General features: G+C 37.6%; 1 protein-coding gene across 3 annotated transcripts in view; it reads right to left on the bottom strand.

The window, feature by feature from the left end:
• LOC131146262 (protein MODIFIER OF SNC1 1) overlaps positions 1-25,945 on the bottom strand; it is a 36,895-nt gene extending 10,950 nt beyond the window's left edge. Inside the window, exons 1-6 of one of the 3 annotated variants that reach the window (XR_009134285.1) lie at positions 25,679-25,945; positions 19,286-19,362; positions 2,996-3,082; positions 2,861-2,905; positions 2,264-2,642; positions 1,960-2,062 (exon numbers count right to left, since the gene is read on the bottom strand). Coding sequence is in view for 1 of the 3 variants with exons in the window: in XM_058095735.1 (XP_057951718.1) it covers positions 1,960-2,062; positions 2,264-2,642; positions 2,861-2,905; positions 2,996-3,082; positions 19,286-19,317 (646 nt within the window). In the remaining 2 variants the exon portion in view is untranslated. Of the gene's footprint in view, positions 1-1,959; positions 2,063-2,263; positions 2,643-2,860; positions 2,906-2,995; positions 3,083-19,285; positions 19,363-22,559; positions 24,058-25,678 lie in introns of those variants that run through there. The other 2 variants (XR_009134286.1, XM_058095735.1) reach the window with 2 other exon arrangements.
• Positions 25,946-26,919: the final 974 nt, after the last annotated feature.

The raw sequence follows: 26,919 nt of genomic DNA, 5'->3' as shown, positions 1-26,919 counted from the left end.
ACAAGGGTTTAGACTTTGGAGCCCTAGCCTCACTGCGCCAAAGCCTTGCAAGGCACTACCGCCCGCTAAACCTCACAACCCCTTCTTCACTAAAGCAAAGAAGACAAGATTTGGGACAAGTTTGCGATTTGCCTTGGCATCCTATTGCTTGCATCTTTAGTTCAAGTGTTCAAGCTTCAACTCTTCAAGCCCAGCCAGCACACTAGTAAGTCATGTCCACCACTCCACTGCCAGTTCTCCTTCCCTACCACACTCCAATTCGCCAATTGCAACGCTCTATTTAAGCGAATCTGTTTGTTTTTAATTTCTTAATGAATGACAACAAATGAGCCACAACCATCACCCACCATGAGACTTTTTCTTTCTTGGAGTTGGATTAGTATTCTACAATATGAATGCAGCTGATGATTGCGTAACTATAGTTTGTAAAATGTGCAAACGATAATTGTGCATGGATGACACCTATATTTTATTTTGAATTAAAATTACCTCAATATTTGGCATCTATAAAAGAAAAACATGTCTATAATATATAAATTAATTAACATATCCAATCATGGTGTATCCTCATGTTCTAAAAATAGTCATATGACCATGTCTTTGTCATGCTGTACCGTGTCCTGTCTCTATCGGTGCTTCCTAGAATCCAATATTCTCAGTTAGATATTCTTTAGCCTTTAAAAGGTAACCATAATTTAACCGATCATTAGATGAGGAGATGGTTTACTCATAAAACTAAGCACATAAACAAAGTCATTTAACATACAAGGCAGTGAAAAGCAAGAAAGTCACTAACATACAAGGTGATGAAGCAAGCCAAGAAGCACAATATATTTTTGCAACCTGCAGCACCTTGTTCCACATGCTCACATAGGTTTCAAAAACAAAAGCCTTATTGACTCCACATCGCCTGATGGCATGAAAAGCCCCAAGCATATGCTGAGATTTTTGTGGATTTAAAGACATAATAAGATTCTCATGATATTTGCATCATGTGTACAACAATAAGGAGACAGCTAACCACTATTTTTGCATTGTGATGTCTCATGGAGTCTCTGGAATAGTCCTCTTGGCATAGTTCAAGATTAGAAAGGGCTCTCATAAATTTGAAGGCTGTGCATTTGAATTGTTTGTGACAGATGCATATATTGGCTTCTCTGTCGTCTTTGGCTATTGAAGTTTTTAAAGGAATTTATTTGATTCTTTAAAAATATACAAAGGGAATGGGGACTTTTTTTTTGTTTTAATGGTGCTTTGTTTTTGTTTAGCATTTTTATTTGTTTGGAGGATGCTTTATTCTCTTGCCATATATGTTTCTCTCTCTTTCTGCACAAATGCTCCTTTAATCTCTTTGTCCATCCAAAAAAAATTTAATACATAAGATTAAGGCTAAGCAATAATATAGTATAAATTATCAATACAAAGACCTAACTCATAACTGTAAACACAAAAGCCCCAAAAAAATTTGTTATCACCTGTGAGATATACATTATGGAAGCAATAAGTAAAATGTGTCATGACAATATGCAACATATAGAACAAAAATAGTGTTTGCATTCACATACTAGTACCAGGAACATGACAAACCATCAATCCAAGAATAGCTTCCCTCATAATTTCTGACAACTACAGATATACCTCGTTCCCAAAATAATTATAAAAAAAAAAAACCAGAACAAGCATACGTTCATTGAAAATTAAAAAACATCCAGACACTAAATTCCTCATCAGAAAAATATTAAAGAATTTGAACCAAAATGACTAATAACTTTCATACAACATTTTTTTTTGGGGGGGTGAGGAAGCTTTATAGGAAGTGCAAAGAATGAAAACAAGCTGACAGACATTAAGACAAACAATACAAAATAAATAAACAAATAAATAAACTGCACAGCATCAGCACATCAACATAAAAATTATTGAGACAATTAATGAAATTTTTTTTATAAGCATGGGAACCTTGTGATTCCGTGCTCTTTCCAGAATTGTTTTTCTCCGAACCGAGTGTTGGAAAATCTCCAGAAATCAGAGAAAAGCCATCATTCTTGGAGGATGTCACTCCCTGCATGCATAACCATGAATAATTGACAATGCAAGAAACCTCAATGGAGTGAACAGAATTTTCAGATAATGGTTCGGGATAAATGTGAACATCCCTGACCACAATAGCATAATTAATATGATTGAATATATATAATATCATAATATTCTTATAACTGAACATTACAGCATTCAACTGAACTAGTTAACTAGACACAAATACCAATTTTTCTGCAGTCCCAGCTCCACCCCATGCAACTGAGTTTTCAGACGAGGGTTCAGCAAACCGTGATAACTGTGAGCTACCCGGTCTTGGCTCTGCACTACGAGGACGCAGTGATGTTATTGATGCCTGATTTGATGTTAATGCCCCAGAAGCTGATGATGGCCTAGAATTTGGACCCCAAGCATTGGCGCTAGATTCATGGGCTCTATCACTACCAGCAGTTGATGGTCGAGTGCCACTTCCACCAGATGAAGGGCGGCCACTGAGACGACTTGGTGAACCAGGACCACCATCAGTACTTGGAGACAGTGTTGAGGAACCCCATGCATTTGATGCAGAAGAAGAAGACGTACGACTGCCCCAGCTAAGAGTTCCCCTAACAAGTGTATAAAATGACATAGATCAACTTAACACTCAACTGAAAACATAAATACCTTAGTTTAAAGTCTGAAAATCAACAAAAATCATTGAAATTATGATTTTGATGTCAAGAAAGGAAAAAAAAGACAAAAGATTAATATAGATACATACATACATACATACATACATAGAGAGAGAAGGGGAGGTATATTAAATCAAAGGCATGTTACTCACTTGGGAACAATTTCCACATTTGGGTCCAGGCCATGATTTTCTGACCTTGAAAACAGACAGAAGATGCAGCATTTCAGGGGGCAACCCAAGTACCTCATGAAAAAACATAAATGGTCCTTGGAAAAAACTAAATACCTTTGGCTGGGTAAATTTAAAGGTTTTGGAACAGCAACCTTCCCTAGAACAGTCATTCCACTTCTTCTTACAAAACCCGAACCCGACCTGCATTACCATAATTAAATAACACAAGTACAAGATGATCAATAATCAAAGCCGTGAAATTTCATAAATATATCCTGTGATGCATTTAGACTGTAGATAAAAGGAAGTAAAAGTTGCAACGATCCTCTCAATACACAAGCACTGAACGACTAACATAAGAAACAGTAAGCAGAAGAGGGTCAGAAATTAATACAAGATGAATTCCATGCAGCAGTCCAGGAGAAGAGATCAGAACAAAATCCATAGTACAACCTCTTATGCATTCCAATTTTCAATCACCACCTCCCCCACACCCACCAGGCGGAGGATGATTCCTCAGAAATAAATAAATAAAGACAAAAAATATAACTACTAACAGTGGCAGCACCAATAATAAAAGGAATTCTCCATAGTATGGAGTCCATACCCAAAAATAAATTCCTACAGTTACATTAAGTTCTTTTTTTTCAAAATTGACATGTTGATATTTATTATTGATAAATTATCCTTATAATATGTCCACATCCACATCTATTAAACTGCCAAATCCTAGTCACCTGACTTTATGTGAAATGAATTTCAGAATATGACTATTGAGAAAAGTGAGAAGCCAGGACAGATATTTGCCACCATTGAAAACAAATCTTCAGATCTGATTGAAGGGTCAAAGCAAGGACTGCTGGAAATTAACAGAATGGGCAAACGAAGAGAATCTCACTGTGAATGGGTAGAAGAGAGCAGTTAACTGCTGAACATGGACTAAGTTCTCAATGGAAAGGGGACAGACCCTTTGTTTCAGGGGATTAATGCAAAAAATCGACCTTGCTGTTTGAGCTTAAGAGAAATATTAATCACAGGATTCTAGAACTCCCCAAGTTAAATAAAGGTGGTCACAGATGAATCATTTTCTCAGAGGAATATTTGGTTAAAAGTTGGTACAGAATTTTCAGGTATTTAGAAGAGCTCTGCATTATCTTCTTGCCAATTTATAAAATCAATAGCAGGGAAGGGAGGAATATCAATCCTTCAATTGAGGCAGTTTTGCAGAAATCACATTGTCAGGTCAAAAAATCCCTTGTCCACGTCATTACCAAAAAAATATTACCCCACACAGTGAGAGCAGCCTTGGCGGCTCATCACTTTCCATGAGAATCAAGAACATAAGCATTTGGGATAAAAGAAAGAGAAGATGCATACAGATAATGAAAAAAGAAAGAAGAAAAAGCAGCTGAAAGCCATGCAGCATTACAAACAGTGAGTGGGAGATGGTAAAAGTTCTGATTTCAAATACATGTGACAGGCTTAAAAGAAAAGAGGCCATCGTTGGAGGCTCCTTCAAAGAGCTCTGGGTGAGTCTTCAGGATAATTGGGCTTCATCAAAGTGGTTCTCTGGATTGACCACTAAAGCCAGCTCATTTGAGAACTTTTCTAGACTCTGAGCATAAAAATGAGTGGATCAAGAACCTGCTTAACCTAACACACCTTACAGGAAGAAATGACATGTACCTGGAAGGCTCAATGAATTTCAACAATAAATCAATTGAAAACATTTAATGCGGGCAGGGGGTAGGACTCAGCAGGAGGAAAATGGGAGTAGCCAATTCAGAAAACCAGGAGGCAAATCCAGTAGGGGAAGACCAACCAGAAATTTACTGGAAGGAGACACCAAGGTGGGATTAGGTAAATCATTTGGCCCTCGTCCCCATGGAAACAAGTTCACGGGGAGAAATGGGAAGGAAGATTGATCAAGTCTTCTGCAGCTCAATGGAGATTGAACCTCCAAAGAGAGCAAAAAATTTCAACAGGTGTTAGCCTGGTTACTGTAAAAAATTTAAGTCCATTGGTGATTCCTTTTGAGGGTAAATGGCAAGAAGAGAATAAATTGTCAGGAAAGAAGGGTGCTGGTGTCAACAACCTTGGGGACAATATAAGTTGGGATTGAAGAGAATGGAATTCTCCATTCAGTATGACAGAAGCAAGAAGAAAAAAGGAGCAGATGAGGAGAAAGGAGGTAGGGAACTCACTGTTTGTTAATGAAGCCTGTAAAGTTCATTTCAAGAATGTTCAAGGGTTGAACGTCATGACAAGGATTTTTGGATCAATGGCAGAGTGATAAATGCTCATAATGCATGTTTACAGGAGACAACCATGCCCTCCCCTCCCTGGCTGGAGGGAAGGTGCTGACAAAAAATTGAGAACTGTCTGGGGAACTGGGAGGGGAAATTGGGTCTGCCTTCCAGCATGGTAAAGCTGTGATGAGGAGAGTGAATCAATTGGAGGTGGCAGACGAATGAATAGGGACCTACAAGGCTAATTGTTTAATGAAATTAAAAGAGAATGGATGATGTAGATTTTTTGGGACATTTGCTGACCAGGAGAAGATCAGATCAGGGAGTTATTTCAGAGTGAGCTATCTGCTGTCTAAGACACAAGAGAGACAAATGATAGATTCTTAAGGCAACTTTAATATGGCTCTTTACACATCAAAGAAGTGGGAAAAACCCAGAAACAGCACGCATGAGAGATTACAGAGAGTTCCAGCCTACGGATTGCCTGGTTGACCTTCCAATTTTCAGGGTGACCTTTCACGTGGTTAAATTTAAAAGAAATCCTTCTTTGTCCTCAATTCACAAATTTTTAGTGTCAACCAAATGGAAGAAGTTTTATCAAACAGTGTTTCAAAAATCCTGCCTTGGCCAACTTTAGACTACCACCCTATTCTCCTTGACATGGAGGGTGTAGCTTGGGTCTAACTCCTTTTCAGCATATGGTTAAAGGTGAAGGATTTGGGAGTAGAGCAAAGTAGAGGTGGATAACTTTCTGATTGAGGGTTTTGAAGATATGTGGTTGCAAGTTAGATAATGGCTTAAGCACTAATAAAAGTAAAAAATATGGAATAAGGATGACTTCCAGGAAAGAAACTGGGAGAAGACAGAATCTTAAAAAGTAGCTGCCCAATGTCATTGAGCTGGCGAAGATCTCATGGAGGCAAATTTAGAGTTCTTTGGCTTAAAGAATGTGATAGAAACGCAAAATTCTTCCATCAAGTGGCAAATTCTAAGTGGTAACTTCTTGTACAAGTTGAACATTGATGGGATGATTTTCAAATAAGCGAGGGAAATGAAGATTGCTACTTGTGGGGAGGAAAGGCAAACTACTCGCCAGAAATGGGAGACAGAGACTCTTATAAAAAGCACTATATCCCTCTATCCAATCCTTTGCTCAGTGGCCAAAAGATAGGAAACGTTGCAAAATAGATTTCTTAAGGGGCAATGAAGGAGAAGAGTTTAACCATCATACAGTGAACCGGAAAACCATCAGATAGAGAAGGATTGTGGAGATAAAGAATTAATTTCCTTCACTAAAGCTCTCCATGGGAAGTGGAATTGGAGATTCATGGAGGAAAATGATCATTTGGGAACAAGATTATTGAGGTCAAAATGGTTTAGTATAAAATGGATGGATCACTAAATAAGGAAGAGAATTTAATGGGGTAGGGAGTGTAGAAGTTGATTAGGAAATTTCCGGAAGAATTTTTTTTATGCCACATGTGGCTATTAGTCTAGACTATGGAGAAAGCGAGTTTTACTGGCATGACAAACAGTGTGAGAAGCATCCTTTAAAATAAATTTTCTCTGATGTTCTCCTGGCTATGGACAACGATACTTTAATTTGCCCTAGCATAAAAAGAACCAGGATAGGGGTCTGTTGGAATATTAATTTTGAGACATGCTCAAAATTGGGAATAGAGTCCTTTTAAAACTTTTTTGAACTCCTGTACAGGATGAACATTGATGTTCAAAGGAAAGACATTTGGAGATTAATTAAGGCAAAGAAACTTCATGTTGAAATCCTACTATCAGGAGGCTATTCGGGCGGATGTGCATTGCTTCATTACACTTCCCTCAGAAGATTATTTGGAATTCATCCAGCACAAAAGTAGGCTTTTTTTGTAGAAAAATGAATATATTAAGAATGGAGAAAAAGTTCAAATGCTAGAGGACATGATGTCCTCCAACAACTAAAAATGAACAATTACAGAAGTGGTTACACTCGATCCCTAGCACCAGTTTCTGAGCCTGAGAAGCAGCTTCAGAGAGAAAAAAAGGCAGATTTCCTTCCACAGATTCCATGCAACAATGAGTACTCAGCACACTTTTTTTATTCGCCTGCTAAACCAATTACTTGCCAATGTGGTTTTGAGCATGGGGGATCTGCATTGGGTGATTTGGGGTTTAATGATTCAAGAGCTTTGGCATGGAGAGGTGTAAAAACTTGTAAAAATTGAAAGAAAGAAAGCAAAAAAGCTCTGCTATAATTGCTGTCACCATTTATTGGGCAGTGGTTTTTTTTAATTGGATAATAAAAATGCAGAAACAGCTATCCCAAAAGGGTTCAATTGACAGTTATGCATTGAATCATGGACCCAATTTGAATTTTTTACTTTTTTTTAACTTATAATATTTTTTTTAGCATAGCTTACTTCAGTAAATTTAAGACTGTATTGTTAGAATAACAAACAAGCAGCTTACAAATCCTATTTGAATTTTTTTTAATAATGCTTGTGATTTCCAAATTTTTCTTATTTTTTCTTCATAAATGTTTTTATTTGTATATTTTTATAAAAAAATAAAATTCCCAAAAGGCTTAATTGAAGCTTACGCCTTGCCTCATTAGGGATAAATTGCCTGGCAGTATGCTTTCACCTTTTTTTTTTATTTCAAAAGAAAATTTCACTAATAGGAAAAGAATTTACACAAGGAAGAAAGTGACACCTCCCAAAAAAGAAAGGTAAAAAACAAAGGAAAAAAAAACCAACAACAACAACTAAAAAACGACAAAAGAGAAGGAATCAACAAGCCAACAAGTTCCTCCAATCTCTTTATAACTCCTGGAAACTAATACCTCTGAAAAATCCAAAACCAACACACCACAGTAAAGCCAAATACAGGATTTTATCCCAAATCAGTCAGCACCATTGAGTATGCTTTCACCTTTTTTTATAGAACTTTGTAACTCTTGGGAAACTGATACCTCTGAAAAATTCAAAACCAACACGCCACAGTGGATCCAAATCCTGGATTTTGTCCAAACCAGCACCTCATCGAGTATGCTCTCACTTTTTTTTTTTTTTTATAGAACACTGCTAGAGATAGAAGAGAAAGCACGATCAAATTTTGTAATTTATACAAGGAGACAATTTTTTTTGGGACAAATAAAGAAAACATTATTGAAAAGGCATCAAGGGGATGCCAGCCCATGGTACAGTACGTCAAGCACCATGAATGGTGTCACATAATTCAAAGATTACATCATAATCATTAACAACTGTCCTTCTATGCCAACTATTGACCACAATAAACCAGTGTTCTTTGCTGATCTGGATTGCTGAGGTTGAATTTTTAAACATTCACCCATTCCTCTCTTTCCAAATGCACCAGAAAATTGCAAGAGGAATGAGGGACATAGCCTTTCTCTTATCCATTGTTGCCCAAATCCCTTTCCAGGCCCAGAGTTCCCCTCCCACAGAGTTAGCAATAACCCACCGCTGTCCGATCAGAGACAATGCAATATTCCAGAGATTACTGGTCCAAGTGCAATGAGTCCAAGTGCAATGAACGAGGATGTGCTCTACAGATTCTGCATCAGCCCATGCAAAGGAGACATCTGTTGGCAACTAACAGACCTCTTCTTTGCAAATTATCCAATCTAAATTTTACCATGTGTTGCCTCCCACTCAAGGAAGGCAACTTTGGTGGGGGCAGCTGTCTTCCCATTCTGAGTCCAAGGAAAATTAAAGTTGTTTTGACTCCGAAGGGAAGAGCTTCCTGTAGAAGGATCTAACAGTGAAGCTCCCTTCTCATCTAAGGCCCATACAGGAAGATCAGTTTTATTATGTTGCTGGAAGCTGTAAAGAAAGCTGTAATAATCTGTGAGCTGGTTGAGTTCCCAATCTTCCACATTTCTAAGGGGGTGTTCCAAAAAGCGTCTTGATCATAGGCCACGTTGTAAGGGAAATAAGACACTAAGAGCATCTTGAACGCACCACGAATCATGCCAAAAATAAATGTTGTCCCCATTCCCCACCTGAAATCTGATAAAAGAAGCGGGATCATTCCAACCTACCTTGATGAAATTCCACACCCCTACATCATGTGGTCCTCTGTTAGCCTAGGAGATCCAATCATTATGTTCAAGCCCATATTTCACAGCAATAATTCCCTGCCAACGGTGGTCTTTTATCAATCATGATTCTCCACAACCATTTCCCTAACTGGGTTCACTGAAAAGGCAGAGACTTCAAACCCAAGCCCCCTAAATGAAAGGGTTGTATCACCGTGCTCCATTTGACAAGGTGTGATTTGAATTCCACCCTAAAGTTCCCGCAAAGAAACCTCCTTTGAATTCATCCCAAGTCTCAACTAAAGTCGAAAGGGGAAGGAGAGACAAGAAGGAAACAAGGAGATTTGTCAAGGTGCTTCTAACGAGAGTGAGTCTACCACCTTTTGATATCCTCTTCCATCTAGCCAACTTTCTTTCAAATTTTTCAATGATGGGATCCCACACTCCTTTATCATTGAATTTGGCGTCAAAAGGTAGCCCAAGGTAGTTAACAGGGAGCCACTTTGCGATGGAGGGGCTAATAAATTTAAAATTGATGCCATCCACTACAAGTCTCCAACTTCCAAATTCGAAGTAAAGAGCTTTATGAAAGGTGTAGATATCCCATTTGATGTCCTCTACCACAGTTAAGGCGTTCTCCCCAATTTCAATGCTAGAACAGTGTTTAGTCCACACTGGGCTGGCATTTGAGGTTCAGTGAAAAATCCGGTATTCTGGTGTCCCTCCTTGAGCCATAACGCTATAGATTTCTGCCTCCTGGAGATCTCTTCAAGACTAATAGCCTTGGTTAGCTCCTTATTCAACAAAACTCTTTTAACCCTTTCATCAGTACTAAGCTCTTGTCTCAACTCTTACTCATCAAGGATCTTGATCTTGTTAAAAATGCTAATCTTCTTCCCCTGAATGATCCCAAATGTGCTTTCATTCCACATTTTGAGCTTCTCTTCAATCCCTTCAATTTTGAAGCTAGCACAAAGCTAGCTTTCCCCCTCAGTATGTAGCATGGTGTGGGAGATGTGGCTCATATTCTGAGCGGATCACATATACCGGAGAAAGCTACGTGAAGCGAGGGACAATTGCATGAGAAGAGTGTGCAGCACTGGGGCAAACCGTCGACTGAGTAGGCCAAATCGTCGACGGTTTCAGGCAATACGCAGAAGTATTTTCTCAGCACCAACAGTTGACTGTTTGGCCTAAACATTCGACTGATTCAGTCGGCGCAAATTGTGAATTTTGAATTCGGGGGCATAGATTGGGGTTACCTAGAGGATTTTCCTCCAAGGGATAACTATAGATGTAGTTTAATTTTACTAGAACTCTTCTATAGGAATTGGGTTCATACTTGAACACTATTGTAATTCAAAGATATAAGCTTTGACATTGTTCATAGTGAAAACCAAAGTGCTGCTCCCATGGACGTAAGCTATTGCCGAACCACCTATATTTTGTGCGTTCTAGTTGTGTTTTTCTTGTTCTTATTATTGTTTGATTGCTTCTTTAGTATATTTCATCATTAAGTGTTTGCATTAGTGATTGTTGAGTGCTTCCGTTGCGCATATTCTGATCGGACAAAACACCAACAAGTGGTATTAGATTCGATGAAGTTCAATGTGAACAAGTTCGATGGAACGGTAATTTCGGGGTTTGGCAGCAAAGAGTGAAAGATCTTCTAGTGCAACAAGGGATGGTGAAGGCTTTGTACGAAAAGATGCCGAACGACATGAACGAAGCAAGTTGGAAGGAGCTTGACGCAAAGGCGGTTTCCACAATTTGACATTGTATGGCCGATGACGTTATGTACAACGTCATGGATGAGGAATCGCCGGTGGCGATATGGTTAAAGCTTGAAAGTCTGTACATGTCCAAGTTGCTAATGAACAAGTTGTTACTTAAGCAAAAGCATTATGGGCTTAAGATGGCGGAGGGTTTGAATCTTTCTTAGCACATCAACACTTTCAATTAGATTATTAGTGATCTAAAGCGCGTCAATGTGAGGTTCGAGGAGGAAGATAAGTCACCGATGTACGAAAACCTAGTTATGACTCTAACTTGGGGAAAAGAAACTCTAGAGTTGGAGGATATTACGAGTGCGCTGCTGGGGTTCCACCAAAGGAAGAAGGCCAGCGACAAGGGTTCACATGCTGAAAGGCTCGTGGCAAAAGGGAATCAAGATCGTGGGAGGAGTGGTTCCCGGAGTGGATCGAGCGGCCATAGGGCTCAGTCCAAGTCCAGGAAGAAGAACAACGCGCAGTGTTTTAAGTGCGGCAAAAGAGGGAACATAAAAACCGAGTGTCCATAAAGGAGGAAGGGAGGTGCTGAAAACAAAGAAAGTTCGTCAACAACGATGAATGTAGTTGAAGGAGATTTAGGGAGCAGTGACAGTGATATGCTCTCGGTTTCATCGGGGTCGGATGAGTTCGCGGATTCTTGGATTTTGGACTCTGCATGTTTGTATCATATGACGCCAAATAAGGACTGGTTCACCACGTACAGACTGGTCAGTTCTAGTTCCATTCTGATGGGGAACGATGTTGCGTGCAAAGTAATCGGGATGGAGACGTTGTGTGATGTGAGGCACATACCAGAGTTAAGGAAGAATCTAGTTTAATTAGGCACCTTAGATTGCAACGGGTACAGTTACAAGTCCAAAGGTAAGGCAATGAAGGTGAGCGAGGGAGTTCTAACCGTGATGAAGGGGAAGAGAGTGTCGGGTAATATTTACACACTGCTGGGTACTACGGTTGTAGGTGGAGCTGCAGCTGTAGAGTCTGAGTCTAACAGTACTATTCTGTGGCATATGCATTTAGGGCATATGGGAGAGAGTGGGATGCAGGAACTTCACAAGAGAGATCTTCTGAAGGGGGCAAAATAATGCAAGCTAGAGTTCTGCAAGTACTGTGTACTTGGGAAAACGAACCAGGTTCAGTTCATGACGGCCACACACAAGACGAAAGGAGTGTTAGACTACATTCATCCCGATGTTTGGGGACCGGTGAGAGTCTCATCACGAGAGGGACATGTGTACTTCGTGAGTTTTATCAACGACTACTCACGAAAGGTCTGGATTTACTTCATGCGTCACAAGTCAGAAACGTTTGCCAAGTTCGAAGTGTGGAAATCTGAAGTGGAGAACCAGATCGAGAGAAAGATAAAATTCCTCAGGACAGACAATGAGACTCAGTACACAAAGGCTCGCTTGGTAGCAAAGGGTTACTCGCAAAGGAAAGGAGTAGATTATAATAAAATCTTCTCCCCTGTGGTCAGGCACACTTCCATTAAGGTAGTGTTGGGGCTGGTGGCGCAACATGATCTGCATCTGGAGCAGATGGACGTAAAGACAGCATTCCCCCATGGTGACCTGGAGGAGCTTATTTACATGACACAGTCGAAAGGATTCAATCAACCTAGATAAGAGCATTTAGTCTGCAAACTGAACAAGTCACTGTACGAGCAAAAACAGTCTCCAAGGCAGTGATACAAGAGATTTGATGCCTATATGACCCAGATTGGCTACAGGGGGTGTGAGTACAATTGTTGCGTCTATGTGAGAGAACTTGTGGACAAGTCTCTTATTTTTCTACTGCTATACGTAGATGATATGCTGATTGCTGCTAAAGACATGACCGAGGTAAATTGGTTGAAGACTCTGCTTGGAAAAGAGTTCGACATGAAAAACTTGGGTGCAACCAAGAGAATACTTGGCATGGAGATTCGCAAGGACGAAGCTGCAAAGAGACTATGGTTATCTCAGGGTGGCTATGTGGAGAACGTGTTGGAGAGATTTAGCATGGTCAATGCTAAACCAGTGAACACGCCTTTGGCAAGTCATTTCAGGTTGTCTACCGCCCAATGTCCAAGTACGGACGATGAGGTTCGGGATATGTCAAGGGTCCCCTATGTTAGAGCAGTGGGGTGTCTAATCTATGCTATGTTGTCAGCATGGACAGCAAGTTCTTCTCGAATTCAGGTCGACAGCACTAAGATGCTATGAAGTGGATTCTCAAGTACTTGAGGGGTACAACCGAGCATGGCATAGAGTTCAAAGAAAAACAGAGTGATCCGACAATGGGGGGGTACATGGATGCTAACTACGCAGAAGACCTAGATGAAAGGAGGTCTACCACGGGGTACGTATTTACCCTTTTGGGGGAACCATTTGTTGGAGGTCTATGGTACAGTCGCTCGTGGCGTTGTCTACTACCAAGTCGGAGTACATGGCAGTGGCTGAGACTACCAAGGAAGCGTTGTGGCTTACGGGATTGGTCAGAGAGCTGGGTGTTCAGCAAGGTGGAGTTCGGCTGCAGTTTGATAGTCAGAGTGTCATTTAGTTGACGAAGAATCAAATGTACCATGCGACAACGAAGCACATTGATGTGCAGTATCACAGAGTCAGGGAACTGATTGCTTCAGGGGAACTTCTTCTTGAAAAGGTCCATACATCTGACAATGCGGCTGATATGCTGACAAAGTCGGTCACGGCGGAATGCTTGGACTTGATCAACATCTCCAAGTGCTAGAGGGGAGACGGATCCAATCTACAGGGCCTAGGAGCAGCAATTGTGCTTTCAGATTTCAAAGGTGGTGAATATTTGCCAAGGTGGAGATTGTTGGAGATGTGGCTCATCTTCTGAGCGGATCACATGTACCGAAGAAAGATACGTGAAGCAAGGCACAATTGCATGAGAAGAGTATGCAGCACTAAGGCAAGCTGTCGACTGATTGGGCCAAATCGTCGACGATTTCAGGCAGTACACAGGAGTATTTTCTTAGCACTAATCAGTCGATTGTTTGGCCTAAACAATCGACTGATTTAGTCAGCACAAATTACGAATTTTGAATTCGGGGGCGTGTAGATTGGGGTTATCTGGAGGATTTTCCTCTAGAGGATCACTATAGATGTCGTTTAGTTTTACTCGAATTCTTCTAAAGGCATTGGGTTTATACTTAAAACACTATTGTAACCCAAAGATGTAAGCTTTGAGATTGTTCATAGTAAATACTGAAGTGTTGCTCCCGTGGACGTAGGCTATTACCAAACCACGTATATCTTGTGCGTTCTAGTTGTGTTTTGCTTGTTTATATTATTGTTTGATTGCTTCTTTAGTATATTTCATCATTGAGTGCTTGCATTAGTGATTGTTGAGTGATTCGTGATTGATTGTGCGCGCTTTCGCTACGCGTGTTCTGATCGGACGAAACACCATCACATGGACCACCAAAGCTTAATGAAGTCCCCAAAGCCATTGTGCTTTAACCGTATCTTTTCAAAGCGAGATGGGGTTGGTCCCCATTTGATTCCACCCCTGCCAATGAAGATAGGAGACTGATCTAACATGGGCCTAGGAAGGAGCACTTCAATGGCTTTAGGAAAGTGAGCATCCCAATTCACTAACCCCTCATTTGGTTTGCGGAATCAGGCTTGGAATGGAATCATAAACCTGCATTTAGTTTGTAGAATTAAGAATGAAATCATATTCCAACCAATCATATTTTTACGTTTGGTTTGCAGAATTAAGAATGGAATCGTATTCTGGTCATGAGAGACTGAAATCAATTTTTATTCCATGGAATCAAACTCATTTTATAATAAAAAATGCTAAAAACAACAACAAATGCTAATAATGCGAATTATTATTACTATTATAATATAAATAATAACAATTAATGATAATTGCAAAAACAATAAATAATATTTATTATTATAAAATAATAACAAGAAGGACAATATTAATAATAAAAAGACCAAAATAATAATTATAATTATTATTATAAAAATAATAAAAAATACTAACAACTAATAATAACTACAATAAAAATAATATTTATTATTGTAAAATAATAATAACAAGAAGAGCAATAATAATAATAAAAAGGCAAAAATAATAACAATAAACAATAATTGTGATAGGAATAATATTTATTATTGTAAAATAATAAGAAGAACAATAATAGTAAAAAAGGAAAAACTAATAATTATTATTTTAAGGAAAATAATTATTATAAATATAATATAAAATAGTAATAACAACAACAAACAATAATAATTACACTAATAATAATCACTATTATGGAAATAATAAAAAACCAATAATCAAACAAAAACAAAAACAAAAACAAAAATAATACAAATTTTTATTATTCTTGTAAAAACGATAATAACTAGTAATAATTACAATAACAATAATAAAAAACTGATAGTAATATTTATTACTATAAAATAGTAATAATACAGGGTAACATAATAATAAAAAGTGCAAAAATAATAATTATGGAAAATAATAATAAAAAGTTCAAAAATAATAATTATTACTATTTTAAGGAAAATAATTATTACAAAAATAATGAAAAAAATAAAAACTAATAAAAATTACAATGGCAATAAAAATTATTACGATAAGATAAAAATAAAAAAAAAACCAAAATAATAATAAAAAGGAAAAATAATTACTATTATTTTAAGGATATTAATTAGTATAAAAATAAAAAATAATAATAACAATATAAAACAATTTTAAAACTAATAAAAATCACTATTATAAAATAAAAATAATAATACAAAATTAAGTAACTATGTACTAGGGATTTTTAATTAATAAAGATGACTTATTTTTTATTCTATTATAGAAGTCATTGAAGAATATTAAACGTTGGAAGGAAATTGAAACTGGATTCCTACAGTAATTTCATGTTAGTGACCAAACGCAGTAATTGCATTCCAAAAGAAATTCCTTTCCCATCTTCATTCCATTCTTCCCTCGATTTCTTTCCTACTTCAATTTTATTCTACAAACCAAAGAAGGCGTAAGATAAGGAATCTATCAATTCTCAAGAAGGAAGGTGGGTCCCCAGAGTTGGATCAAGTTAAAGCACCACCAATGAGAGAGAGATCAATGAGGGTATTCATATTGGTGAAGTCCAGGAACTCTCTCATGCAATTGTTCTCCGCTCCGCCCCCACTTCTTTCATGGGGTACAACACCATGTTGAAGTCTTCTCCAATAACCAAAGGTGCATCCCATCGACTTTTAATCTCCAAGAGCTTAGTTCAAAACAAATTTCAATGAGGTCCTTTGCCTGGGCCATAGACCCCAGTGAGAACCCATAGAAAATTATCATGTAGATTTTTAAACAAGCGTGAGTCATGGAATGATCGATCATCTCCACCACAATGAGATTCCACAAAACAAGGATGCCCCTTGCTTTGCCCACAGCACCAAGAGAGATCCATCCACAATTCACGATCCATATTTTCCACTTTAGTTCCTGCAAGTAGACAATGTCACCTCTCCGTTCTTTAAGAAAGGATTTGATCAGGCTCCTTCTGTCTTTGTCATTTAATCCCCTCAAATTTCAGGAAATGAGCTTTCTTAACATAATTTAGTAATGCACATCCGACTACTACTTGCCTAGACCAAATCTAGGCATCCACCCAATTAATCATAATTTACCGTACATTCCAAGAGTTTCAGTTCCCTGTTCATGTCCGGTTTCTTGTTACTGCCTATAGGTTTTTTGGAGCTAAATTGAGCCCCTCTCTTCTCTTCTTCTCAATCTCTTCAAACAATTTCAAAACCCTGTCTTCAAAGCCATCGAAAGACACGCCAATGGCTTCACTGATCATTTTCATTTTCCATAACACCCACTCGGAGACCTGCTCCTTAAAAAGTACGCTTTCTGGGTCTAATCCAGTCAACATTTCAAAGTTGGGGGTGCCCTGGGTAATGGCCAGATTGGGGCTGGTTTGTAGGGCCTCCATGGGGTTTGAAGGAACCGAAATTAAGGTTAAAACAGTGGCACCAGCCTGCAAAAATGGAGGCCCTGAATCTGGTTCCTTCTCAGTATCGCTAGAAGCAAAGACCGGAGAGCGGGGCTCAATCTCAGGGCTTTTCCACAAGATTGAAGTCTTCTCAGCTGACACGGAGGTGCCTTTGTGGGAAGTAAAGGGGATGAAAGCATTAGATTTGGTTGCTGGGGAAGTTTTAGGGGGAGGGAGGCCAAGGGGAAGAGCCCCTCAAACAGACTGCCTTTGCCCACCTTCAGTTCTGTCCCAAGCTCAACAAAGGAGGAGAAGAGTTTAGGTTTGCCCAGGCCTACACTGTTCTTCTCAAAAATGCTCACAAAAGACTGTGCAAGACAAGACGACTTCCCCCACCCCAAGAAATTCTTACAGCTGGTCAGTTTTCGGGATCAGTAGAAAGGGTTCTCCGCAGCAAGGACAGGCACAGTGGGTACAAGTCCTGGCTGTTACTGGCTTCAACAAGGTCCCAGGAGCTGCAACAGAGCTGAGGCCTTCAAAACCTCCCAGCTTGAGGAGGGAAACATGGGACAGCATTTTAGATTTTGAGCCACCCCTTTGAATCGAAACCCTCCAGGAAGATCAAATGTCTCCAGCCTCTGCTGTTGGATTCCAAAAGGGAGATGAACCTGCCATGCTTGTTCAACTTTAGGAGAAGGGAAAGGGTTTTCTCCTTGCTCTGCATTTTATGAAACCACGAGAATGAGCAGGGGGCCTCTTCTAGAACTCCAGAAATCTTCCTAGGCTCGAAGGAACCAAGCAAGCTCTTCCAAATCTAGAAAGATGGAAGTGCAACAACAATTCATGAAGCTCCATGAGTCTCAGGATATCAATTTCCTCCCCTTCAATGAAGGTCTGCCTCTCAATCCACACCAAGAGCCTCGTGTCAGCCATGGAAGAAGGCAGGATGGTGAGGGTGAGCGTGGGGGATCCCCCAAAGTCATAGGGAATGAAAGCCAAAGCAGCCCAAGGGAGAGCATATTGCAGAGGGTTTGGGTTTTTGGTTACAAGAAAAGGAGAAGGCAAGGGAAAGGACGAGGAGAGGAGAAGAAGTACATGGATCTTCTGGATTAAGGATGCCTCCTGTCGTCATGGAAGGAAGGGCCCATCGCAGCAAACAAAGGAGGAGGGGTCAGCAAGGTGCAGGGAGGAGCATCAAGAGCATAGTCAGGAGATGTTCTTTTTCCTTGTAAAAGGAGCATATTACAATTAGAATTTAACAAATATTAATTTATAATTTCTAGAAAAAGATTTTCCTGCTTTTTGTCAAAGCCACATAACATTTGTATTCTAATTTTTTATACATTATCTATTTTTCATTATAATGGAGGCTGGCCTTGGATCAACGGTAAGGTTACTCCTGTGTGACCTATTGATCACAGGTTCGAGTTCAACAGAACAGCCTCTCTGCATAAAAGCAAGGGTAAGTTTGTGTATATCATGATGAACCGCCCCTACAGCCCTACCCTTGCAAGGGACACCCTTTTTATCTTTTTTTCATTAAAATCAACTAAAAATGAAAACAAGAGTGCACTCTTTCAGTTTTGTATCATTTCACATTTGTTCAATCGAAATTTTTATTATTAATTCATAATTTAAATAATTAATTTCTAAACAATCTCCCATAATTTTGTGCAGAGGCTATATGGTACTCAGTGTTCCCTCATTTATTTTAAAATATATATAAGAATAAAACCAAACCTCATAGAGCTTCCTCTTTAATCTGTTTTAGCAGTTCAAAACATATATAAATGATGTGGAGTTTCAGCATTTGCAGAAGTTCTATGTTAGACAAATTTAATAATAGAAAATTTGATAAACTATTACCTGGATATCAGAATATTCCCAACCTTATCATCAAACATGATATCAGAATTCAGAATGCATTGAGCAACTCCCACGGTTAATCAAGTATAAGGCTGTTGTTAATGCTTCTCAAATCAATTACAGAACTTCTCAAACTATTCCACGTTATTCTAATATAACATATTCTTCTCAATAAAAGGTTTATGTTTTGCTTTCATTTATATTATGGAAAATGAAAAGTTAATGAATATGATTTCCTTTCATTAATGTCAAATTGCCAGAAAATTCTCCAGATTACGCACAACTATCAACCAAATTCTGAATCATTCTGATATTAGATGAACCTCAACTTCTTGAATTTGTAATCATGTGCACAGCATGTAGGCGAGTGGAAAAAGCATTAATAGTACATATCTATTATCTGACATGCAACGGACCTTAGTTGGCAAAACAAAAAATAATAGTAAAGAAATAAAATACATAATTGAAGAAAAAAAATACCTTCTTTCCCCAGTCAACATACTTGAAGTCATGGTTCAATTCTAGCTGAAAGGTCATCCAAACAGTTTTACCAGGTCCTGGAACAGAGAGAGAGAGAGAGAGAACCATAATTCCATCCATAATGGACAGTGCACAGAAAATGAGCATAAATTGAAAAAGAATATTTTAAAGTTCAGCCATACATAAAAACAACAATGTGCATAAATAAAAATATTGTTTATTTCATCCATAAAACAAAATCCATGGTGTAGATTGCAATAGCTCCCTGAAAACAACGTTCGACTTGCATGTGTTAAGCATCTCAAAAAAAAAAAAAAAAAAGTTAAAACCAAATTATGGCTTGTATGATATAACATAAATCAACACTCCAAGAGTATGACAGTAGAGAGAGAGAGAGACAGCATAGCTGAAGAGAAGAAAATCATACAATTTGATTGACACAGAACATTTTGATATATAAAATGGCACAGGAACCAGACAAGCTGTAAAGCGTACACCCAGGACTAGAATAACTGGGTAAGCCAATATGAAACAACTAGGGACACAATGAGGTCCTAAATGCAGGTGATTTTTTGGTTTAACTAGTAAATAGCCAATAAAAACTAATCTGTTTTAAATGTAAGAATTCTTTTAATTTAGGTGCAACAGTCCCAAACATTGTTTACATTAAACCCATGGACCTAAACTCCTGTTTTATATAAGTAAATACTGTAATAAAACATCAGGAAGGGCATACCCTTCACGATGGCTACAAAAGTCACACCACCGCAGGCAAAAATAAAACAATTTAATGGAATAGAAAAATACAAAATAAAGATCTAACTGTTAGAACATCAAGAAAATCCACAAAAAACCAACAGAATAAATGAATGTGTGAATGGAGATCCAATGCAACAATGTTGACATGAAGTTCCCCTACAGCCTTCCCAAGAATCCTCTTTCCTGTTGAAGATAATTACTATATTTTCCTATAGCAAAAGATTATTATTATACCAAAGAAATCACTGAGCACAGAAAGGCAGTAAGCCAAACCACATAGCATCATCCCCTTCTAAAATGCACACTCAACATGTCATAACATCCAAAAATGTCCTCACCATACCCAATAGAGACCAAAAAGTGAAAATCCTTACTCTTATATCCTCCTCACCACATTAACACAAAAGCAATAGCTCATTCATGTTTCGCCGTCATTCTTACACAAGCAATACCAACAGACAGCATGGGAACCCTTTCTCCAAAGAAGATTTCTAAAAATAGAGCCAATAAGATGTGTAATGTTAAGCTTCCCCAAGGATGTCAACAGAGCAAGTTTGTTTGGGAAGGGATTGCCTCCTCCCAAGCCTGCCACTAATAGGAAAGTCTCATCCCATTTCTCTCCCTAAGCCATGATGGATCTCTTCCAAAAATCCCATCCCCATTTGTATAACACCCCCAACCCCCTCCCAACATATCTCGCCTGTTTAATCAATGACTGAGCTGTCCAACCTACATAATCAAGTATCTAATTTACAATATTTTTATTCCAAACAAAAGAAAATTATCAAGTTAAGAAAAAAGATATCTATATGATAGGTGGTGACAAGGTGACAAGAGACAACAACCGAGCATTAAGTCCCACTGGTTGGAGTCAGCTACTCTTTTGTTCCAAATAATCTAGAGCTCCTCATAGTTGAATTGCAGTAAGTCCTAAGTGCATTCAGATCCTTAATCCAAGTTATTCTAGCTCTACCCCTCCTACTACCTCTAATAACAACCAAAACAAACCCCCCCTCAACTGGATCCTTATTTGGTCAACCGTTGGAAGTGCCTAAACATTTAACCATCCTTCCTTCATTTTAAATTGTGCCATGCTTAGCTCACCACTTGTCCACTCCTTATTTTGTGTTTAGAGTCATACAAATCATCCATCTTGGCATTTTCTTTTTTCACCTCTTACTATTAGACATGCTGCTTCTTAATTGCCAATGTTCCTATCCATACAGCACAGGTGGTCTTATGGTCACACTATAGAAGTTCCCTTTTAATTTAAAGTTATTTACTATACACTTGAAGCAGTTCGCCATTTTACCCAAGCAGCTTTATCCTTATGGACTACATCATCTTCAATTCCTACCTCAGCTTGCATAACAGATCCAAGGTATCAAAATGCTCATGCTCAGCTACTTGAAATTTCTGGATCATCAATTCAATATTTTCTACATTACACCTTGAATGACTAAACCTACATGTGGAGTATTCTGTCTTACTTCTAGTAATCTTAAAACATCTTAAATTCCAAATTTCATTCTACTCCACTGAAGTTTCATCAAACAATACAACAAGCTGTGCAAACTGAAGACGGCATATATGATATACCATAAATAATCATTTTGAGACTCTTGTAATTTCATCCATAACTGAAGCAAAAAAAATAAGGACTCAGTGTACATCAATTGTGAGTCGAAATTCCCTAAACTCTCCCACTATGATCTTATTCCTATCACTAGCGTCATTATCACCTTTTAACTATTTTTTTCTAGAACCCAGTAGAAGACTTCTGTACACATCTATCATAACATAAGATTTCTCCATGACAATATAAACCATATGCAAGCCCCCTTCTTTTTGCTGAACTTTTCCATCAATCTTCATAATTGATATATAGCTTCAGTGATTGATCTCTTGGGCATAAAACCTAACTAATCTACTATATCCTCACTTCTAACAGTAGCATTTGTTCAATTGCTCTTTCCCAATGTTTCGTCATATGACCCAAAAATTTAGTTCTACAATAATCATTACATTTTTTGATATAGCCCTCATTACAGTATATTGGAATCAAAGTGCCTTTCCTCAACTCAACTCACATTTTCTTAGTCCTTACAATTATGTTAAATAAACCATATTAAATTAACAATATTATGAGAATATGCTCGATATAACAAGCAATCTTTCTTACGATTTAAGTTACCAAATATTGAGAGAGAGTGATACATTATTTAAGCACAAAGAATCAAAGATCACTAATGAGGCTTGCAGTGTTATGGTAGAGACTATTAAATGCTGCTTTTGGTGTGAGTTTATCGTTCAGAAAGAGAAGAACAGCAAGTAATTATTATAGAAACCCCAAATTGCGACAATTATCACTAAAGGAACAGGTATTGTCAGAAGTCTTTAACCTAACCCCAAAAGCACCCATGAAATCAGCTTTAAGGTGTTATACCCAAACCCCACATTTTCCAATTGTAACCTTCACAAATCAGTTCTAAGAGAGTAAAGACAGGTCAGTTACCCAAATACTTCCACCGTTGCCATTCCTCAACTTCCTCCACCTTTCTTTAATGATTTCTCGTCTAACTTGTAATTCCCGCATCTTGCAAACAAGAAATTTCCAGGCCAAAATGCAAATCTCAAACTAAGTTGCTACCACTATCTTCAACAATAGTTTTCCATCCAAGGGTCGGCATGCCATACTTGCAACTAGCCATGATGTAGTGCAACACATCACACCAAATTATGTACCATGGCAAGGGTAGAGACAAGTGGAAAAACATGGGTAAGTAAAGGGTTTAAATATCACCTTATTATATGGGAAGTGGTTAAACAAGCCATATGTTCAGGAGGTTTGGGGCTGAAATCCCTCCTCACATCAAATAAAGTCCTCTTGGGAAATGGTTGTGGAGGTATATGAAGGAGAAAGACCACTTTTGGTGGGAAACCATAGCTTCTAAATATGAACTAATGCAAAACGCTTGGATAACACACAATAGTAGGGGACCCTATGAAGTAAGAGTTTGGAAATTCATTAGGGAAGGATTGAATCCTTTTTTTCCAATATGTGAGTTTTCAAGTGGGGAATGGGGCCAATGTTTACTTCTAGAATGACATATGGCAAGACAACGGTAAATTTAGAGCTGCCTTTCCTTCCATTTACAGTTTTTCTTGTGACAAAGATACCCTCATCAGTCATCATCTCCAAATCACTGATCAATGGATTTTTTTGGAATATTCCTTTTACTAGGAATGTGAAAGATTGGGAACTTCATGCACCATTTGACTTCCATACATCTCTATAATTTCTGGTACCAAAACATCCCCTACAAACCAAAATGTGCTTTGGACAGAAATGGTGTTTTCACTGTTAGATCTTTCTACAAGAAGCTCTCTCTGATAGGGATAAATTGCAACAACTATCCTTGGATTCTTATTTGGAGGGCAGCAGCCCCTTTGGTTGCCTTTTTCAATTTGGGAGTCTATACATGGAAATAAGGGGGCTTACAGTTACAAAGAGATGATTTCTTTGTATGGTAGATGCAGAATCAGTCAACCACATTGTTCTCCACTGCCCCTAGACAAGAAATTTGTGGAACATGGCTTCTGTCCTTGAATAGATATCAATAGGTTACTGCAAATTCCGTGGGAGGGGGGATTTGGTCTTGTAAAGGCATCAGAGCCACCAAGGAGAAGCAAAAGGCTTTGACTGTCATCCTCTTGTCATTTTTTGGCGTGCTTGGAAAGAAAGAAATCAAAGAGCCTTCAAAGAAAATTACTCAGCTTTAGATTTGCAAAGAGCAGTGGATTATTTTCCTACACAACCCTCATCACTCCATCCCACTTTATTTCTAAAATGAAATCAACTTCTATCACAACATTTTTTAGTCTCTCACTTTGTAAACACTTTTCCAAAGATAATTCTATAAAGCATGCCAATAAAAATTTTCCTGTCATTTGATGGAATGCCTAATCACATACATCAATTCACCCACCTTACTCCAATTACATGGGCAAAATCAATATCATGAATCTCTTTCCCGTCCCGCCCGACACCCCCCCCCCCCCCCCGGCATTCACTCACATGCACACATAGATGCATGCAATGACGTAAGCACAAATATATTGCTCCTTCAATTTTAGGGTATAAACATCATCACCAATTCTCTTTTTTTTTTTTTTCTTTCTTTCTTTTTTGATGGATAACAATCTCCATATTATTTCTGTGGGCATAGGATTTCACAAACAATTTCATTGATGAACATTAATCCCACTCGTTTCATGAACACATTTGCTTCCAACACATAGTTCATAAAGCAAGCTAATATAAATTTCCCCCGTTTGATTAACTAGTCAACAAAACCTAAATTCATCTACCTCACTCTAGTTGCATGATAAATGGGGAACATTATCATCATCTCTCTCTCTCTCTCTGTGAGAAAAAAGCGTGTCTAAGCAGCAAGTATGTTGCACTATGAAATTTACCAATAAACAATCTTCAATAGTTCTTTTTAATAGGCAATGACCTTCACTGCTTAATGATTCTACTTCTATCAAATTTTCATTCTACTTGCAATTCTCTCATATCACTTATAACCCATTTATCAACTCAACTATTATACATATGACTTCCCAAAATAGTTAGTAAACTCTGCCAAATCAAAGCTTCTGCATGATTATTTGACCTCTGCTTTATTTCATCATTCCTTCACTAAAGCTACATTTAACTCAATGACAAATGTTTTATATTGTTAAAAAATAAAAAAATCTACAAAACATTTACCATTATTTATCCTATTTTTATGGTGTTTGGTACTACCATAGTACCATCAACACAAATCAAAAACAGCTTTCAGAAGCTTGAAATGCCTCACTGAAACAAGCCAGGAAATTCAAAATATTTTTGTTAAAATTAGGCTACCAAGAGAAAGAGTAATGATTAATCAGTGCCAACAGTACATGTCTGTATTTTTAGCAGGACCTTATCATTTTAATATAGCTTCCTCGAATCTTTTAACTGTTTTAAATTTTTTAAAACTACGAAGAGAGAAGAAGGGGAAAATAAAGTCTGCAAGCTCAATAAGGGATCAGAACTGCAAATTCAGATTTGATTCTTCAATCCAGCAGTATCAATCACTGATTTAACACTTTATCCAATTCTCAAAGCATAACTGATACCATGAAAAATTAAATGATCCACTCACTAACAACGCATGTCCAATAAAGAGAGCCAACAGCGTACTCTTACCCTTACAACTCTATGATGAAATTAAAATAGTGTTACAAAGAAAATTAACAAAAAAAAAAACTTTTAAATTTCCATTCCCAATGAATTTTTTTAGATAAACTTTAGTTCCTAAGGAATTAAGCTAAAAAAACAACCCTAAATCTGGCTACGCAAAGTCCCCAAAAAATAGAACTCCCAGTTCTCCTTTTGTTTGCTGCGAAAACCTAGGCAAACAATGAAAACTTGAAAACCACGGGATAAAGAATAAGATCCAGCGTAAAGTTACAGTTCCAAGATTTTCCTAGTCTTCTCTTCTTGCTCCCCTTCTTATCTCGGAAAACAAACAGAACATTTATTCTCAGCGCTGTACAAAAAAAAAAAAAAAACCTATAATTCGCATAGAAATGACTTGCCTCGAAACAAATGAGTTTGCCGTGTCTGTCGAAACCCTAGGCAGAGAGAAATAGGGGAGAAAGAAAGAAAGAAGCGATCGAAACCTCACAGGTTTCGAGAGGATCGCAAGAGATTTAGGGCGGGAAGGATCTCTCTCCCTGCTGAAGGGACGGCGAACGACTGATGATTTTTCAGATCGGAGACTAAAACAATAAAAAGGAGGAGGAGGCGGAGGAGGGAGGGAGAGAGAGAGAGAGAGTAGCCCCCCAAGATATATTTTTACTCTCATTTACATGGTAAAAAGGGACCCGATCCATATACCGGATTACCGATTACGGGCTGCCCCAAATGTGTACGTGGGTATTTGGTGTCAGGGACTGTTTGTTTCCGCTAACTTGTCTCTTAATTTGATGTGTCCAGTTCAAGCGGTTTGATATCTGTGAAAATCAAAATCAGAAAATAAGTTTATAAATAAAATTAAAAACTTCCAATTAGGCATACTTCAAAGGGATTTAATTAAACAATTAGTTAATAGTAATTATATCATCATTCAATAATCACAAATGGTTTTGTTCTTAAGTATTGAGTAATTTAAAAGTACCATTATTAAAAAATAATAGAACAAACTTTAGCTAGAGATAAAGTTCAAGATTTATTGAATTAAACGTGATTAAAATAATTTATTTCCTCTAACTTATCTCTAAATTTGATGGGTTTAATTCAAACAGTTTGATATTTATTAAAATTAAAATCAAAAAATAATAATATTTAAAAATAAATAAAACTTTTAGTTGGGCATGCTCCCAAGTGATTTAATTAAACAAGCAGATAATATTGATTATATCATCATTCAATAATCATAAATGGTTTTGTTCTTAAGTAATTTTAAGTAATTTAAAAGTATCATTATTAAAAAAATAATAGAACAAACATCGGGTAAATATAAAATTAAAATTGAACAAATTAAGCGTGATTAAAATAATTAAAATGCAAAAAATATATATAAATTGAAATGTAAATGAAAAAATTTTAAAAAACATTTTTTTGATGATGATTCATGCGTGCTAACAGATAGTCAATACATTTTTTTATATTTGCACTTTCCTTCCTTTTTAATTAATTAAAAATGTATTGACTATCTGTTAGCACGCATGAATCATCATCAGAGACCCAAATTATTTTCATAATTATCTCTCGGCTTGGCTAAATTCTAGGTTTCTTTATTTCTTGATAATTTGTTTTTTTGTGGCTAGCAACAGAG

The sequence above is a fragment of the Malania oleifera genome, chromosome 13 (genome assembly GCF_029873635.1).
Source record: "Malania oleifera isolate guangnan ecotype guangnan chromosome 13, ASM2987363v1, whole genome shotgun sequence".
Classification (NCBI taxonomy): Eukaryota; Viridiplantae; Streptophyta; class Magnoliopsida; order Santalales; family Ximeniaceae; genus Malania; species Malania oleifera.
Note: the sequence above shows the minus strand (reverse complement) of the source record. Positions and strands in the feature narration are given on the sequence as shown.